This window comes from Sinocyclocheilus rhinocerous, unplaced genomic scaffold, assembly GCF_001515625.1.
Source record: "Sinocyclocheilus rhinocerous isolate Xijiao unplaced genomic scaffold, SAMN03320098_v1.1 scaffold781, whole genome shotgun sequence".
In the NCBI taxonomy this organism is placed as follows: Eukaryota; Metazoa; Chordata; class Actinopteri; order Cypriniformes; family Cyprinidae; genus Sinocyclocheilus; species Sinocyclocheilus rhinocerous.
The window spans coordinates 104,120-122,837 of NW_015658395.1; the positions used below are offsets into that span (position 1 = coordinate 104,120).

Below are 18,718 nucleotides of genomic sequence, written 5' to 3' on the forward strand. Positions count from 1 at the left end.
AGAAGAGATCCTGGAGATGAAGACTAAAGCTGAGCAGGAACATCATGATGTAAACCTAAAAATACAAGAGTTAAACACGCTGCAAGCACAGATTATTGAAGAAAAAGAGCAACTACAAGAAATCAGAAATAAGGTTTTGAATGAAACAGCCACACTTGAGATGAGAGCTGCTGAGATAATTCAACAACAACACACACTGGATGCGAATCTGAAAGAGATGAGATACGAGAGAAATGAACTTCATAGGATGCAAAAGGAACTTCAGGCTGAAAGACACCAAATGGAAAAGGAAATGAATACCAAAACTGATGAACTAATCAGAGAAAGACAAGAAATTGAAATGAGCAAGAACAGGACAAACAAACTAACAGAGGACATGGACATCATGAAAGCTAAACTTATTGCACAAGAAGAAGAAATGCAAGTTGAAAAAGAAAAACTAAATGAAGAGAGAAAAGAATTTGAGCAATTAAAGAGTGATACAGAAAGAGAGAAACAAGAACTCAGTAAGAATAAAGACATCATGAATACACTAAAAGAGGAACTTCACCTGGAAAAGAAGAGAATGAATGACGAGAGGGAAGAGATGGATGTGAACAGTAAGAAGGTTCAATTACAGATACAGACAGACAAACAGATGATTGCTAAAATGAAGGCCCAACTCCAAAGTGAGAAAGATGTATTTGACCATATCAGAGATGAACTGACAGGGAAGAGAGAAGAAATGGAGAAAGAATGGGCAGCATTAGAAGCAGAAAAACAAACTCTTCAGCAAAACAGCAATGAAATCTTGAGACAAAGGGAAGACACAGAAAAGGAAATAGAGGGCATTTTGAAAAAGAAAGAAGAACTGGAAAAGCTTCAGACAGAAAACCTGAAACAAAAAACTGAATGTGAAAACATTATTACAACAGAGAAATATTTGCTTGAAATGTTAAGAACTGAGTTAGATCATAAGCAGCAGAAGGTGGAAGATGACAGGAAGGTGATTGAACAGGAAAGAAAAGACTTGGAGAAGACAAAGTTTGAAATAATGACACAAAAAGTGCAAATGGAGAAAGATCTTGAGAAGGAAATCAAATCAGAGAGAGCGTTAAAGGTCCAGAGAATGCAAGAGACTGATTTAGAAAAGGATGAAATTGAAAAGGAGAAATATATAGTTCAGAAACTAATGGATGAGGTAGAGGAACAGAGAAATTATCTAAAACTTCAAGAAGAGGAAACCAAACTTGAAAGGCAAAAGATCAGTGATGAAAAAGATTTTCTCACTCAAACTAAGACTGAACTGCAAAGAAAAAGCGAACAAATTGGAAATACAGAAGAGGAATTAAAGAAGGAGAGAGAAACACTAAAGGAAATGGAAGCTCATCTACAAAAAGACAAAGAAGAAATTAAGAGTGTCATTGAAGAAACAAACAGACGAAAAGAAGATCTGGAAAAAATGAACACAGACATAAATAAACAAAAACAAGAGCTGAAGAACTGCAGAGACCTTCTAGAAGAAGAAAGAGAAGAATTAAACCAAAAATGGACACAGTTACAACTGAGAATTGATGAATTTGATGCTCAAGTCAGTAAACAGAAGGAAGATTATATGAAGGAACAGAAAAAGATGAAAGAAGAAAGAAAAAGTATAGAAGAAACCAAGGCTAAGATCCTGGAGCTGAAGACTAAAGCTGAACAGGAACAGATTACGAAAGAAAAAGAGAAAGAAGAAGAAATGAGAGTTAAATCAAACATGGAGAAGGAAAAACTTGATCACATAAAGACTGAACTGGAAAGAGAGAAAACTGAAATAGATCATGAGCAGAAGAAAATGGATGATGACAGCAAGATGATTGAACAGGAAAGAAAAGAACTGCATAAGATGAGGTCTGACATGATGACAGAGAAAGAGCAAATGGAAGACATGAGAGAAGCAATCAAACTTGAGAGATCGGCACTTGAACAGAAAATGCAAAAGATTGATCTAGAAAAGGATGAAATTGGAAAGAACAAAGAAATAGTTCAGAAATTAATGGATAAAGTAGAAGAGCAGAGAAATTATATTAAACTCCAGAAAGAAGAACTTGACCTTGAAAGACAAAAGATCACTGATGAAAACTATCTTCTAGCTCAAAGTAAGACAGAGCTGCAAAAAGAAAGTGAACAAATCAAATACATGCAGGAGGAAATAAAGAAGGAGAGAGAAACACTGAAGGAAATGGAAGCGCACCTACAAAAGGAAAAGGAAGAACTTGAGAGTGTCACTGAAGAAACAAATAGACGAAAAGAAAACCTGGAAATGATGAGCGCAAACATAAATGAACAAAAACTAGAGCTGAGCAAATACAGAGAGATTCTAGAGCAAGAGAAAGATGAAATAAACAATAAATGGATACAGTTACAGCAGAGAATTGATGAATTTGATACTCAAGTCAGACAACAGAAGGAAAAGGATTTAATGAAACAGGAGGAGATGGAAGAAGAAAGAAAAAGTCTAGAACAGACCAAAGTCAAGATCCTGGAGCTGAAGACTAAAGCTGAGCAGGAACAACAAGACATAAGCCTAAAAATACAAGAGTTGAACACACTACAAGAACACATTATGAAAGAAAAAGAGAAAGAAGAAGAAATGAGAGTAAAAGCAAAGATGGAAAGAGAAGAACTTCATCAGATAAAGAGGGAATTGGAACGAGAGAAAACTGAAATGGAAAATGACAGGAAGATGATTGAACAGGAAAGAGAAGACCTGGAGAAGATGCGGTCTGAAACAATGACACAAAGAGAAAAAATGGAAGACATGAGAGAAGCAATCAAATTAGAGAGATCAGCACTTGTCCAGAAAACAAAAGAGACTGATCTAGAAAAGAATAAAAAGTACAAAGAAAAAGTTCAAAAACTATTGGACCAGGTGGACGAACAGATAAATTATATTACACTCCAAAAAGAAGAACTAGACTCGCTGAAAGCACAGATTATTAAAGAAAAAGAAATTAGCATAAAAGCAAAGATGGAAAGAGAGGAACAAAGAAGAAAGAAAAAGTATAGAAGAAACCAAAGCTAAGATCCTGGAGCTGAAGACTAAAGCTGAACAGGAACAGATTACGAAAGAAAAAGAGAAAGAAGAAGAAATGGGAGTTAAATCAAACATGGAGAAGGAAAAACTTGATCACATAAAGACTGAACTGGAAAGAGAGAAAACTGAAATAGATCATGAGCAGAAGAAAATGGATGATGACAGCAAGATGATTGAACGGGAAAGAAAAGAACTGCATAAGATGAGGTCTGACATGATGACAGAGAAAGAGCAAATGGAAGACATGAGAGAAGCAATCAAACTTGAGAGATCGGCACTTGAACAGAAAATGCAAAAGATTGATCTAGAAAAGGATGAAATTGAAAGGAACCAAACAATAGTTCAGAAATCAATGGATAAAGTAGAAGAGCAGATAAATTATATTAAACTCCAGAAAGAAGAACTTGACCTTGAAAGACAAAAGATCACTGATGAAAACTATCTTCTAGCTCAAAGTAAGACAGAGCTGCAAAAAGAAAGTGAACAAATCAAATACATGCAGGAGGAAATAAAGAAGGAGAGAGAAACACTGAAGGAAATGGAAGCGCACCTACAAAAGGAAAAGGAAGAACTTGAGAGTGTCACTGAAGAAACAAAGAGACAGAAAAGGGATCTGGAAAAGATGAGCACAAACATAAATGAACAAAAACAAGAGTTGAGTAAATGCAGAGAGCTTCTAGAGCAAGAGAAAGATGAAATAAACAATAAATGGACACAGTTACAGCAGAGAATTAATGAATTTGATACTCAAGTCAGACAACAGAAGGAAAAGGATTTAATGAAACAGGAGGAGATGGAAGAAGAAAGAAAAAGTCTAGAACAGACCAAAGTCAAGATCCTGGAGCTGAAGACTAAAGCTGAGCAGGAACAACAAGACATAAGCCTAAAAATACAAGAGTTGAACACACTACAAGAACACATTATGAAAGAAAAAGAGAAAGAAGAAGAAATGAGAGTAAAAGCAAAGATGGAAAGAGAAGAACTTCATCAGATAAAGAGGGAATTGGAACGAGAGAAAACTGAAATGGAAAATGACAGGAAGATGATTGAACAGGAAAGAGAAGACCTGGAGAAGATGCGGTCTGAAACAATGACACAAAGAGAAGAAATGGAAGATATGAGAGAAGCAATCAAATTAGAGAGATCAGCACTTGTCCAGAAAACACAAGAGATTGAGCTAGAAAAGAATAAAAAGTACAAAGAAAAAGTTCAGAAACTATTGGACCAGGTGGACGAACAGAGAAATTATATTACACTCCAAAAAGAAGAACTAGACTCGCTGAAAGCACAGATTAGTAAAGAAAAAGAAATTCGAATAAAAGCAAAGATGGAAAGAGAGGAACTTGACCAGATAAGGAGTGAACTGGAAAGAGAGAAATCTGAAATTGATCATGAGAAGAAGAAAATGAATAATGACAGAAAGGTGATTGAACAGGAAAGAAACAACCTGGAGAAGATGAAGTCTGAAATAGTGACACAAAGAGAACAAATGGAAAAACACTTGACAGAGACTATCAAACTAGAAAGATCAGCACTTGACCAGAAAATGCAAGAGATTGATCTAGAAAAGGATGAAATTGGAAAGAACAAAGAAATAGTTCAGAAATTAATGGATAAAGTAGAAGAGCAGAGAAATTATATTAAACTCCAGAAAGAAGAACTTGACCTTGAAAGACAAAAGATCACTGATGAAAAATATCTTCTAGCTCAAAGTAAGACAGAGCTGCAAAAAGAAAGAGAACAAATCAAATACATGGAGGAAATAAAGAAGGAGAGAGAAACACTGAAGGAAATGGAAGCTCATCTACAAAAGGAAAAGGAAGAAATTGAGAGTGTCACTGAAGAAACAAACAGACAGAAAGAGGATCTGGATGAACAAAAACAAGAGTTGAAGAACAGCAGAGACCTTCTAGAACACGAAAGAGAAGAAATAAACCATAAATGGACAGAGTTACAACTGAGAATTGATGAATTTGATGCTCAAGTCAACAAACAGAAGGAAGAATATCTAACAGAACGAAAGGAAATAGAAGAAGAAAGTAAAGGTCTAGAAGAGATCCTGGAGATGAAGACTAAAGCTGAGCAGGAACATCATGATGTAAACCTAAAAATACAAGAGTTAAACACGCTGCAAGCACAGATTATTGAAGAAAAAGAGCAACTACAAGAAATCAGAAATAAGGTTTTGAATGAAACAGCCACACTTGAGATGAGAGCTGCTGAGATAATTCAACAACAACACACACTGGATGCGAATCTGAAAGAGATGAGATACGAGAGAAATGAACTTCATAGGATGCAAAAGGAACTTCAGGCTGAAAGACACCAAATGGAAAAGGAAATGAATACCAAAACTGATGAACTAATCAGAGAAAGACAAGAAATTGAAATGAGCAAGAACAGGACAAACAAACTAACAGAGGACATGGACATCATGAAAGCTAAACTTATTGCACAAGAAGAAGAAATGCAAGTTGAAAAAGAAAAACTAAATGAAGAGAGAAAAGAATTTGAGCAATTAAAGAGTGATACAGAAAGAGAGAAACAAGAACTCAGTAAGAATAAAGACATCATGAATACACTAAAAGAGGAACTTCACCTGGAAAAGAAGAGAATGAATGACGAGAGGGAAGAGATGGATGTGAACAGTAAGAAGGTTCAATTACAGATACAGACAGACAAACAGATGATTGCTAAAATGAAGGCCCAACTCCAAAGTGAGAAAGATGTATTTGACCATATCAGAGATGAACTGACAGGGAAGAGAGAAGAAATGGAGAAAGAATGGGCAGCATTAGAAGCAGAAAAACAAACTCTTCAGCAAAACAGCAATGAAATCTTGAGACAAAGGGAAGACACAGAAAAGGAAATAGAGGGCATTTTGAAAAAGAAAGAAGAACTGGAAAAGCTTCAGACAGAAAACCTGAAACAAAAAACTGAATGTGAAAACATTATTACAACAGAGAAATATTTGCTTGAAATGTTAAGAACTGAGTTAGATCATAAGCAGCAGAAGGTGGAAGATGACAGGAAGGTGATTGAACAGGAAAGAAAAGACTTGGAGAAGACAAAGTTTGAAATAATGACACAAAAAGTGCAAATGGAGAAAGATCTTGAGAAGGAAATCAAATCAGAGAGAGCGTTAAAGGTCCAGAGAATGCAAGAGACTGATTTAGAAAAGGATGAAATTGAAAAGGAGAAATATATAGTTCAGAAACTAATGGATGAGGTAGAGGAACAGAGAAATTATCTAAAACTTCAAGAAGAGGAAACCAAACTTGAAAGGCAAAAGATCAGTGATGAAAAAGATTTTCTCACTCAAACTAAGACTGAACTGCAAAGAAAAAGCGAACAAATTGGAAATACAGAAGAGGAATTAAAGAAGGAGAGAGAAACACTAAAGGAAATGGAAGCTCATCTACAAAAAGACAAAGAAGAAATTAAGAGTGTCATTGAAGAAACAAACAGACGAAAAGAAGATCTGGAAAAAATGAACACAGACATAAATAAACAAAAACAAGAGCTGAAGAACTGCAGAGACCTTCTAGAAGAAGAAAGAGAAGAATTAAACCAAAAATGGACACAGTTACAACTGAGAATTGATGAATTTGATGCTCAAGTCAGTAAACAGAAGGAAGATTATATGAAGGAACAGAAAAAGATGGAAGAAGAAAGAAAAAGTCTAGAAGAAACCAAAGCTAAGATCCTGGAGCTGAAGACTAAACAGGAACAGATTACGAAAGAAAAAGAGAAAGAAGAAGAAATGAGAGTTAAATCAAACATGGAGAAGGAAAATCTTGATCACATAAAGAGTGAACTGGAAAGAGAGAAAACTGAAATAGATCACGAGCAGAAGAAAATGGATGATGACAGGAAGATGATTGAACAGGAAAGAAAAGAACTGCATAAGATGAGGTCTGACATGATGACAGAGAAAGAGCAAATGGAAGACATGAGAGAAGCAATCAAACTTGAGAGATCGGCACTTGACCAGAAAATGCAAAAGATTGATCTAGAAAAGGATGAAATTGAAAGGAACGAAGCAATAGTTCAGAAATCAATGGATAAAATAGTAGAGCAGATAAATTATATTAAACTCCAGAAAGAAGAACTTGACCTTGAAAGACAAAAGATCACTGATGAAAACTATCTTCTAGCTCAAAGTAAGACAGAGCTGCAAAAAGAAAGTGAACAAATCAAATACATGCAGGAGGAAATAAAGAAGGAGAGAGAAACACTGAAGGAAATGGAAGCTCATCTACAAAAGGAAAAGGAAGACATTGAGAGTGTCACTGAAGAAACAAAGAGACAGAAAGAGGATCTGGAAAAGATGAGCACAAACATAAATGAACAAGAACAAGAGTTGAGTAAATACAGAGAGCGTCTAGAGCAAGAGAAAGATGAAATAAACACTAAATGGATACCGTTACAGCAGAGAATTGATGAATTTGATACTCAAGTCAGACAACAGAAGGAAAATGATTTAATGAAAGAGGAGGAGATGGAAGAAGAAAGAAAATGTCTAGAACAGACCAAAGTCAAGATCCTGGAGCTGCAGACTAAAGCTGAGCAGGAGCGTCAAGACATAAGCCTAAAAATACAAGAGTTAAACACACTGCGAGAACATATTATGAAAGAAAAAGAGAAAGATGAAGACATGAGAGTAAAAGCAAAGATAGAGAGAGAAGAACTTGATCAGATAATAAGGGATTTGGAAGGAGAGAAAACTGAAATGGACAATGATAAGAAGATGATTGAACTGCAAAGAAAAGACCTGCAAAAGATAAGGTCTGACATAATGACAGAAAGAAAGCAAATGGAAGACATGAGAGAAGCAATCAAACTAGAGAGATCAGCACTTGTCCAGAAAATACAAGACATTGATCTAGAAAAGGATGAAATTGGAAAGAACAAAGAAATAGTTCAGAAATTAATGGATGAAGTAGAAGAGCAGAGAAATTATACTAAACTCCAGAGAGAAGAACTTGACCTTGAAAGACAAAAGATCAATGATGAAAATTTTATTCTAGCTCAAAGTAAGACAGAGCTGCAAAAAGAAAGCAAACAAATCAAATACATGGAGGAGGAACTAAAGAAAGAGAGAGAAACACTGAAGGAAATAGAAGCTCATCTACAAAAGGAAAAGGAAGAAATTGAGAGTGTCACTGAAGAAACAAAGAGGCAGAAAAAGGATCTGGAAATGAATACAGACATAACTGAACAAAAACAAGAGCTGAAGAATTGCAGAGACCTTCTAGAACAAGAAAGAGAAGAATTAAACCATAAATGGACACAGTTACAACTGAAAATTGATGAATTTGATGCTCAAGTCAGTAAAGAGAAGGAAGAATATCTAACAGAACAAAAGGAAATAGAAGAAGAAAGAAAAGGTCTAGAAGAGACCAAAGTCAAGCTTCTGGAGCTGAAAACTAAAGCTGAGCAGGAACATCAAGACATAAGCCTAAAAATGCAAGAGTTGAACACACTGCAAGAACATATTAAGAAAGAACAAGAGAAAGAAGAAGAAATGAGAGTAAAGGAAAAGATGGAGAGAGAAGAACTTGATCAGATGAAGAGTGAACTGGAAAGAGAGAAAACTAAAATAGATCATGAGCAGAAGAAAATGAATGATGCCAGAAAGATCATTGAACAGGAAAGAAATGACCTGGAGAAGATGAGGTCTGAAATAATGTTACAAAGAAAGCAAATAGAAGAAGAGAGATCAGAGCTAGACAACAAAATAAAAAAGACTGATCTAGAAAAATCTAATATTGAGAAAAGCAAAGAAATTGTACAGAAATTATTGGATGAGGAGGAAGAACAGAGAAATTATATTAAACTTCATGAAGAAGAATTAGAACTTGAGAGACAAAAGATCAATGATGAAAAAGATTTTCTGGCTCAAATAAAGACTGAACTGCAAAAAGAAAGTGAACGAATAAGATACATGGAAGAGGAAATTAAAAAGGAGAGAGAAACACTGAAAGAAAAGGAAGTGCATCTACAAAAGGAAAAGGAAGAAATTGAGAGTGTCACTGAAGAAACAAACAGACGAAAAGAAGATCTGGGAAGGATGAACACAGACATTAATAAACAAAAACAAGAGCTGAAGAACTGCAGAGACCTTCTAGAAAAACAAAGAGAAGAAATAAATCATAAATGGACAGAATTACAACAGAGAATTGATGAATATGAGCGGTCAAAGACTGAGTCTATGAGGAATGTTCTGGAGGAGACCAGAAAGAAAGACGAAAAAACAGAAATGGAAGAAAAACTTAAACAGGCTAACAAGGAATATGAAAGTGTCATAGAAGAAACAAACAGGAGAAGGGGTGAACTAGAGAAAATCATGTTTGATATATCACAACAAAATCAAAAGTTTGAGACAAACAAAGATCTTCTGGAAAAAGATAGAAATAACATTGAAAAGGAAAGAGAAGATTTGCAAAGACAAGCTGATGACCTGGAGACGCACATGACAGAACAAAAAGAAAAAGAAGAGATGAGTAAAAGATCAATGGATGAAGAGAAGAAGCTTCTTCAGCACAAGGCTGGTGAAATCCTGAGACAGAGAAATGAATTAGAGAAAGAAAAAGACGACACGACGAAGAAGTGGAATGAGCTGGATGTTCTCCAGAAGACATTACAAAAACAAAGAGACGAAATTGAAGAAATCAAAAATGACTTACAGACTGAAAAGGCTGAAATTAATCAACAGCAGCAAAGACTGGAGAAGAGTATAAGAGCTGTGAATGAGGAGAGGAGAGATCTGGAGAACATGAGGAATGATTTTGAAAAATACAGACAACAAATGGAAGAAGAGATGAGAGTAAAAACAAAGATGGAGAGAGAGGAACTTGATCAACTGATGGCCAAGATATTGATAGAACAAAAAGAAACTGATAGGAGCAAGGATATGATAGACCATCTAAAGAAGGAAATGGAGCAAACAAAAGCCAAACTCAATGCTCAAGAGGAGCAAATCAAACTGGAATTGCAAATAGTGCAATATGAGAGGCAAGATCTGGAACAGTCCAAGGCTGAAATCAAGAGACAGACTGATGAAACTGAGATCATGAAAGAGCAGGCACACCAGTTAGAAAAAGAGAAAGATTTGTCTGAAACATTAAAAGAAGAATGTCAATCTGGACAGCTTCTTCAACAGAAGAGAGAAGAAATGGCCTCTCAAGGAAAACAGATACCGATAGATGAAGTCAACAGACTCTTGTCTGAGATTCAAAGGGAAAGGGAAGCACTTGAAAGAAACAAAAAAATCCTTGAACATCAGAGAGAGGCACTGGACGAGATGAAGAGAAAACAACCAACACAGAGGCTGCAATTAATTTTGGTTAGTTCTGCTACACAAACATCTAAACTAGAAGACATACATGTGGGTGACATTTCAGCCCCTCAGGAACAGATTGTTGAGGAACACACAGGCATTCATAAGGAATATACAACTTTCATAACAAAAGAGACGGAAGATGAATTAGAGAGAATGAGAGATCAGGAGGACACAGAGCTCAAAATGAGAAGTGAAGAAACTGAAATGGACTCAAGCCAAGAAGACAATGCACTGACAACAGAATATAAAGATATACCTGATCCATCCATGGCAGTAAAGTTGGAGTTCAATAAAGATGAAGCCGATGGCCTTACTGAAACGTTGATGACTGAGAAGAGGGAACTAGAAAAGACAAGACTTGTTTTACAGAGAGACCAGAAAGAGACTGAGACAATGGGACAACACACTGACAGAGAGAAGAAGAATCTGGAGAAATATAAAGCCGCTCTTGAAAAACAATATGAAGAGATGGAGTTATGCAGACAGAATATGGAAAATGAAAGATCTGAGTTAGAAATGACTCAAGATAAAATTAAGATGGACATGGAAAAAATTATAATGGAGATTAAGAGCAAGCAGGAGAAAATAGAAAACATGGAAGTTCAACTTCAAGAAAAGAAGAGAGAAATGGAAACCATCTCTGTTGAGATGAACCAGAGACAAGAGGAGTTGGACTTCATAAATACAGAGATAAAAAGAAAGAGACAAGAGATGGTGGACACCAAAGAAATGGAGGAACATGAGTTAACTGACATACTTCCAGAGAGAGAGGAGTCTATAAAAAGACACCTGGAGGAAATACAGAATCAAAAGGAGGCATTACGAAAGGAGAGGGGTGAAGTTGAAAAAATACTCACTGGGCTGCAGAAGGAGCAAATGGAAATGGAGATGCGTCAGGCAATGCTGAACTCAGAAAGAAATGAACTGAATAGAATGAGAGTCGATCTGGAGACACAAAAAGAGGAGTTTAGGCTTATGCAACAAAACATAGAGACAGAAAGAGACAAGCTGGAATCAAGGTTAAGGAGAGCAGAGGACATAGAGAGACTTTTGGATGATGTACTGAAAGAAAAGGAAAGGGTAGAAGAAATGGCAGCTCAACTTGTCAAAGAACAGGAAGAGTTTAAAATGATTATGACTGAGGCAAATAAATGGATAAACAAGATTAAACAGATTGAGGAGGAAATTAAAACAAAGCAAGAAGAAATGGAGCACATTGAAGAACTGAGACAAAAAGAGCTTCATCAAAGGAGAGCAGAATCTGAAAAAATGAAGACTGAAATTGACAATGAAAAAGAAGAAATTCAGAAGATACGAAAGGAATGTGAGAGAGAAAAACATGAACTGGAGCAAATAAAAACAGATTTGCAGAAAGAAGAACCACAGAAAACCAATGCAGAAGTGCAATATGATGAAACACACAGTGTTATGCACACGTTGAAAGAAGAGAAAGAAGAAATAGAAAGGATGAAAGCTGACCTCCAGAATGAGCAGAGAGAAATTAAAAACCTGATGGACATTATAAAAAGAGAGAAGGGCGAGCTGGAAAAGAAGAAAGTTGAAATGCAGCAAATTGCTGCAGAAATAAGGGACACAGACAGTGATAAGAACTTACAAGATGAAATTATGCAGATTGAAGCAATCCTCAATGAAACCAAGAGACAGAAGAATGACCTGGAACAGATGAATGACAATTTGAACAGGGAAAAATCAGAGCTGAAAAGCACTTGTCAGTTTCTAGAAAAAGGAAAGAGAGAAGCAGAAACTAGATTACAGGATATGGTGAGTGAACTGAATATTAAGCTTAAGGAATTAGAAAATCTACAGAAGTTCAAAACAGAGGAGAGAGAGGCAGAGAAGAAAAATCTGGAGAAATTTAAGGATGAGATGGCTAAAGAACGTGAACAAATTAAAAAGGAAAATGAAGATTTAATAATGAGAAGAGATGAGCTGCTGCACATGAAAGACGAAATTCAAAAGCAGACAAAAGACCTAGAAGAAATAATGAACAAAGTGACAATGGAGAAGAGTGAGCTAGAACAAGAGAGGTGTGAAATAAACAAACAAAAACAACAACTGGAAGACATTGGGAAAGCTGCAGAAATAAAGTGGGTTGAGACACAGGTAGCCACTGAAAGGTCCAGACAAGATGACGAGGACATGCAAATCTTAATAACTGAGAGAAAAAGAATAGCACATCTGAATGATCAATTACTGAAAGAGAAAGAGGACGTTGAAACCACCAAAGAGAGAATTAATAGAGAGATGGAACATATTGAAAAGATGCAAAGCCAATTAAATGACCAAAAAGAAGAGATCAAGCTTGAAAAACAAATATTAGAAGACATAAGGACTGAGATTCAAGACAAGACAAATGCTCTAGAGAAAAGTATGCAGGACTTACAAAAAGAGAGGGAAAATCTAAATGCTTTAGTTATTCAACAACAAAAAGAAAGAGAAGATATGGATAATCTAGCAGAAGAAAGCAAAAGAAAAGAGAAGCATGCTGAAGTTGAGATACAAAGACAGTTAGAGGACATAGAAAATGACAAGGTAAGGTTGGCAAAAGAAAGGAATCAAATTGAACAGACGAATGCAGAAATACAGACTAAACATAAAGAGCTAGAGAAAATAATCAGACAACAGCAAGAGGAGATTGAAATCATGCAAAGAGAAAGAAAGGCTTTGGAGAAAATGAATGGTGAGCTAGAAAGGAAAACCACTGAAATGGAAAATAAGAGAGAGAAAGTAACTCTCTGGGAAGCAGATATACAGAAACAGAAAACCAAAGTAGAAGAGCTAAGGAACATTTTAGAAAGAGAGAAAAGTGAACTTGACAGAGAGAAAGCCGAAGTAAAACAAGAAAAACAAGAGATGGAAAACATTCTGAAAACCATCAAGAGTGAGTTGGAAGACCTAGAGCAACTTAGAAATAAATCTGAGGAAGAGAAGAAAGACATGCTGGACAGACTGTTAACAGAAAAACATGAAATGGATCAATTAAAAACTGAGTTACAGTTGGAGAAGAAGAGCATTGAAGAGGAAAAGAAAATGCTGAAGCAGTTGATGAACGAAACTGAAAATAAAAGATCTCAACTGGACAGCAACATTGTGCAAATGAACATGGACAAACGAAATATTCAAAAAGAAAAAGACTCGCTGGAGGAGATCAAGGCAGATTTACAAAGAAAGTCTGAAAAGCTTAATGAGGAAATCAGGAAAACAGACCAAATCACCTCTCAAATCAGTAAAGACCAAAAGAACATTCCAAAGAGACTGGAAGACATGAGAAGAAAAGAAGAAGAGCTCAGTACTATGCGTGCCAACATCGAAAGGCAGACAAAGTTTCTGCAATCAGATCTACTGCTACTTCAGACACAAAAGGAGAACTTAGAAAAGAGCAAAGCAGAGAATGAGACTCTAAGAGAAGATCTTGAAAAGCAAAAAGAAAAGAATGACTTGACAATGCAAGAACTGCACAAAGAGAGGCTGGCCTTGGAGCAGAAGATTACTGATATAACACAGCTAAGAGACACAGTGGAAAGCACACAGAATGAAATACGACTTAAAGAACAGGATCTGGAAAACAAAGAAAGAGAACTTGACATGCAAAGAAAAGATGTAGATAACCTAAGAAACATTGTGATGGCTGAGAAAATGCAGCTGGAAAAGAGGCACAATGTTATGAATCAACAGCAGCAGGAGGTTGATGACTTGATGAATGAAAACAGAAAAATGAGAAATGATTTGGAGAGCATGAAAACTCATCTGGAACAAGAGAGACGACAACTACAAGAAAACATCAAAACATTTGAAGATCAGAAGAACGTTTTTGATCAAATCAAAGTTGATGCAGACCAACAGACTGATGAGCTTGAGAAAATCACAGCAGATACAAAGAGGGGAAAGGAACCTCTTGGTAATGAAAGAGAGGAGACTGATGCTTTGAAGAAAGAAATCCAGAGTAAGAAAGATGAACTGCATTCATATTCAAGCTTAAATTTTGAGATTGAAAATTCCAAGCAAGAAATGGCAGAAAACAGAGATCAGTTTGAAAAAGAGATGGAAAATTTAAAGCAGAAAAGAGCAGATTTACTGACAGAAATTGATCAGCGAGCCGAGACCAAAATAAAGAAGAAAGATGTAAAAACAGCAGTGGAGAGTGAAACACAGATCCAAGCTGCTTTACAAATGGTCAGGGAGGACACTGAAGAAGAAAAGACAGATGATGAATTGCAGGCTGATCTCCAAAAACAGATGGATGAACTACAAGAACTGAGGAACACAATTGAGGTGGAAAATAATCAGATAGAAAAAAAAAAGCTCACATTAGATCAACAGCAGCAGGAATTAGAAGACATCATGACGGTCATCAAACGAGAGAGAGATGTGCTTGAGAAAGAGAAGTCTGAACTTGATGAACACAGACATATCCTCAATAAAAATATGCAGACAAAACAAGAAGAGCTTGAAAAGCTTAATAATGATATTCAAAGGGACAAAAAGGAGATTGAAAACAGCAAAAAGATAACTGAGAGTGAAAAATATTGTATCGAAAAGGAGAGAGCTGATTTAAACAGACTGAAGAAAGAGGCTGAAGTCAGCAAACAAAGCGTACAACATGAGAGAACTTTGCTGCAACAAGATAAAGACATGCTACAGACAGAAAAAGAGGACATGGAAGGCGTTATAGATGAAAAGACAAGAACAATGGAGGAACTGCAAGAGCAAATAAACAGACAATTATCTGAATTAGAGATGGTAAACATGGAGATTCAAATAAAGAGACAGGAAGCAGAAATGCATCGCTTACCAGAAGAGATGGAAACAAAAGATCATTCAAAGAGGGATGCTGATGTCCTAAGAGAGGAAGTAGAAGTACAGAAACAAAAAACAGATGAACTTGAGATATATCAAATGAAGACCACCTCAGTCGATGCTGAAACACAAACATCTTTGGATGACTTTAAGAAAACAGATGATAGCAGACAAAAGGAATTAGAAGACGAAACAACGGCAACAAAGAAAAAACAACCCACTGTGACAAAGTCAAAAGACAAGCACGCATCTGAAGTGCGAGAAATAACGGACTCTTTAAACAAAGAAATTGAAGATTTGGAGAGAATGAAGACAATGATGAAAAAAGAGAGACATGAACTGGAACAAGCAAAAGCTGACATCCAAAGGCAGAGGGAAGACTTTGAGAGAAATATGAAGGAAGTCATGAAGGAGAAGTCAAGAAATGAAGAAAAACTGCTACGACTTACACAAGACAAGGAGGATTTATCAAACAACCTTGATAAGAAAAATAAGGAAATAGAGAGCATCACAGAAACATTAATGAGAAAGTTGGGACAACTGGAAAAGACCATAGCATCACTGAAAGAAAAGAAGGAAAACATTGAAAATGAGTTGCTTCATGAACAGGAGACACTAAAAATCAAGGGAAAAACAGATGATACTTCCATTAGAAGTGACAGGGATGCTGAGAAAGTCACATACAAAAAAGGACTGGAACAAGTACAAGACACTAAAGAGGAGAAAAAGACAGACGGAGACAGCAGTCTGGAACTGACTGAGATTTATTGGGCCAAAACAGATGGAGAAACAGATGCAAAAACCTCCAAAACTGATGCCCAAAGAGAAGGTCTTCAGCTAATGGATGGCGCGACCCTAGAACGAGATGAGCTAAACATCATGAGAGCTGAACTACAGAGGCAACATGACGAAATGGAGAACAAAATGAAGATCATACAAACTGGCCTTCTTGAGATGGAGAAGGCAAAGGATCACCTGCATAAATTGAGGGATGAATGTAAAACCGCTGAAGAAGAAAAGTCAGTGACCATGGAGAGTCTCGAGAGGAGGAGGAACAGCCTGGAAAAGGTTCAAGCTGAGCTACTGAGACATACTGAGGAGATTGAGCATCTCACACGAAGCTATGAATGCAAAATAAGAGAACTGCAACAAATTGAGACTGACATACAAAGACAGGCAAGGACTGTGAAGACTCAACAGGAAACTAATATTCAGAGTGAACAAGAAGACCAAGAAGTAATAGCGACTACAAAATCCATTCAAGAACATACAGAGGATGTTAAGCAGAAGAGAACTCAAGAGACACAAACTGAAGACCAGGAAAGAGATGCTCTACCACAGTATGAAGAGATAGATGCAATGAAAAGGAGAATACAGGACATGAAAGATGAACTTAAGAACAGATTACAAGACATACAGAGGAAGGAACTGGAAAGACTCGGAATGCAAAGAGAAAAAATCGAGTTGGAGCTACGGAAAGCTGAAATGGAAAGATATAATGAAGCCCTCCAGCATGAGAGAGAAACTGACAGACTCAAGCTCATAGAAAAGGAAAAGGAAATACTTCTGTTAAGGGAGTGTATGCTGATTGAGATCAATCGACTGAAGAGCGAAGAAACAGAAACAAGTAGTCAGCACTTGGAGATTATGGAGCGCCTCATTAGTGATGCAGCAGTAAGAGTGGACAGATTCAGACGGGTTACGGACAGAGCCGTGCAAACGCTGATACTGGAAGGAGATGGAGAGCAGTTTGGAGGAGCTCAAAGAGTGACGACTGAACAGATGGAAAGTGTCAGTGGAAGGATGGAGATTTCTATGCATGTCCTGAGTGAAGACAGGGAGGAAGGAGCAAGAGGAGAATCCCAGAGAGGGGGCGTAGTCGGACCAACTTCACGGAGATTGCGGCTATTGCACTGGATCAGACGGTGCTGCTGTCGCTGCTGTCCCAGAAACGCTGTGGAGGACACTGAGGACATTTTATAAACACAGGTCTTGTTCATTTAGAAGTACATTTTCATATGGAATTTGACAGAAACTGAGAAGCATGTCCTAAACAAATACAATCCATGCATTATCAGTATTTTTATGTATATATTTATACGTAACATTCTGTGGGAGAAAAACCCCCACAACATTTTAGTAATGTCTACAAAAAAAACAAAAAAAAGAAATACTGGATAACATAACTATTTAGTAATATAATTACAGATTATTTGCATAGTACCAAATGTTTAATGTTTATCAGTTTATATAATCCAATAAATCAGTTTTGCTTTTTCAAAACACAACAGATGCTTGCATAAGCCAGAATGAATCTTTCATTATTACATACAGTACATCTATGCAATTAACTCCTTAAATAACTCATTAGCATAATGTGTGTGGTACGTGTGTGTATGCATCTTCTGTTTTCACTAATGTGTCAGTAAAACACTCTGGGTCAAATGATCCTGAAATTATCGGTTTTGATTTCTCATGACAACTTGATATAATTATCTTGTGTTTTGTGTTTGGGTTCTTACACTTAATCCTAAATCTTTCCAGAAGGAACTGAAGTGTTGTGCACTGTTAATTGGCAACTTTGGAAATTTCTGCACAGTTATCTGTGAAAAACAAAGCTCACCTGTAATGTTCATGGTAATATCTGCTCATCCCTTTGGGGAAGAGAAAAGTGCAGATGAATGTGAGAGGATGGATATCCTAATCTTACGACTGCACCAGCATGAGTGCTCGAGGTCGTGTTTGTTGCATTCACATTCTTGCAGCTCGGCATGATGGGAGTGTTGCAGATGTGCCCTATATAACACGGATGCACAGAAGCTGCTGTGAGCGATGGATTTCACAAGGATCCACAGTATGCCAAAGAGTGAACTACACTGGTAGGATAATTACAGAGGCCATTTAATTACCAACTGAACAAAAGGAGAGCTTTGTGAATTTTAACCCAGTTTAAAAATGATGCAATGGATTTTTAGATAACACCAACAGGTCCATTAAGAGGATCAAACACCCATGAGTTCCAAAACAATTCTATTCTAATTTAATAAGTATACCCCAGACTCATGTATGCACACACACATACACAAAACATATTGTTTTCAAAGTATTGCTTGAATTTGTCTCGCACACAAACAAAATATTATTTGTCTTGCTTTGGAATGAAATAAACGTAAATTTGAACCTAAAACTTTTGTAATGTGTTCATATGCATTCACAGTGAGATTTGACTTACTTTTTATTGCTGTCATTGTGATCTATCTTACCAATATTCACCATTGTGACGACTCAAACCGTGGCATGTATGCTAGTTGGAAAAACAGAGAAGCACATGTTTAGAAATACAGTTATTTTCAGAATAAAAGATTTGTGTTGCACTTTAACACAAGTTAATACAGGATTTTGCTGTTCAGTGGCTCCATCAGTTTCTCCTAGCATATCTATGTGATGTTAATTTAATTTAATAAATCCGCTGAAGCCCAGGTGAACAAAGTGGCTCG

At 36.4% G+C, this 18,718-nt stretch overlaps 1 protein-coding gene across 1 annotated transcript in view; it reads left to right on the forward strand.

The window, feature by feature from the left end:
• LOC107722128 (nesprin-1) overlaps nt 1-18,422 on the forward strand; it is a 45,365-nt gene extending 26,943 nt beyond the window's left edge. The window contains exons 7-8 of the mRNA XM_016530351.1: nt 1,880-2,992; nt 4,386-18,422. Of these exons, the coding sequence (XP_016385837.1) occupies nt 1,880-2,992; nt 4,386-17,204 (13,932 nt within the window). The 3' untranslated portion in view covers nt 17,205-18,422. The remainder of the gene's footprint in view (nt 1-1,879; nt 2,993-4,385) is intronic.
• Nucleotides 18,423-18,718: the final 296 nt, after the last annotated feature.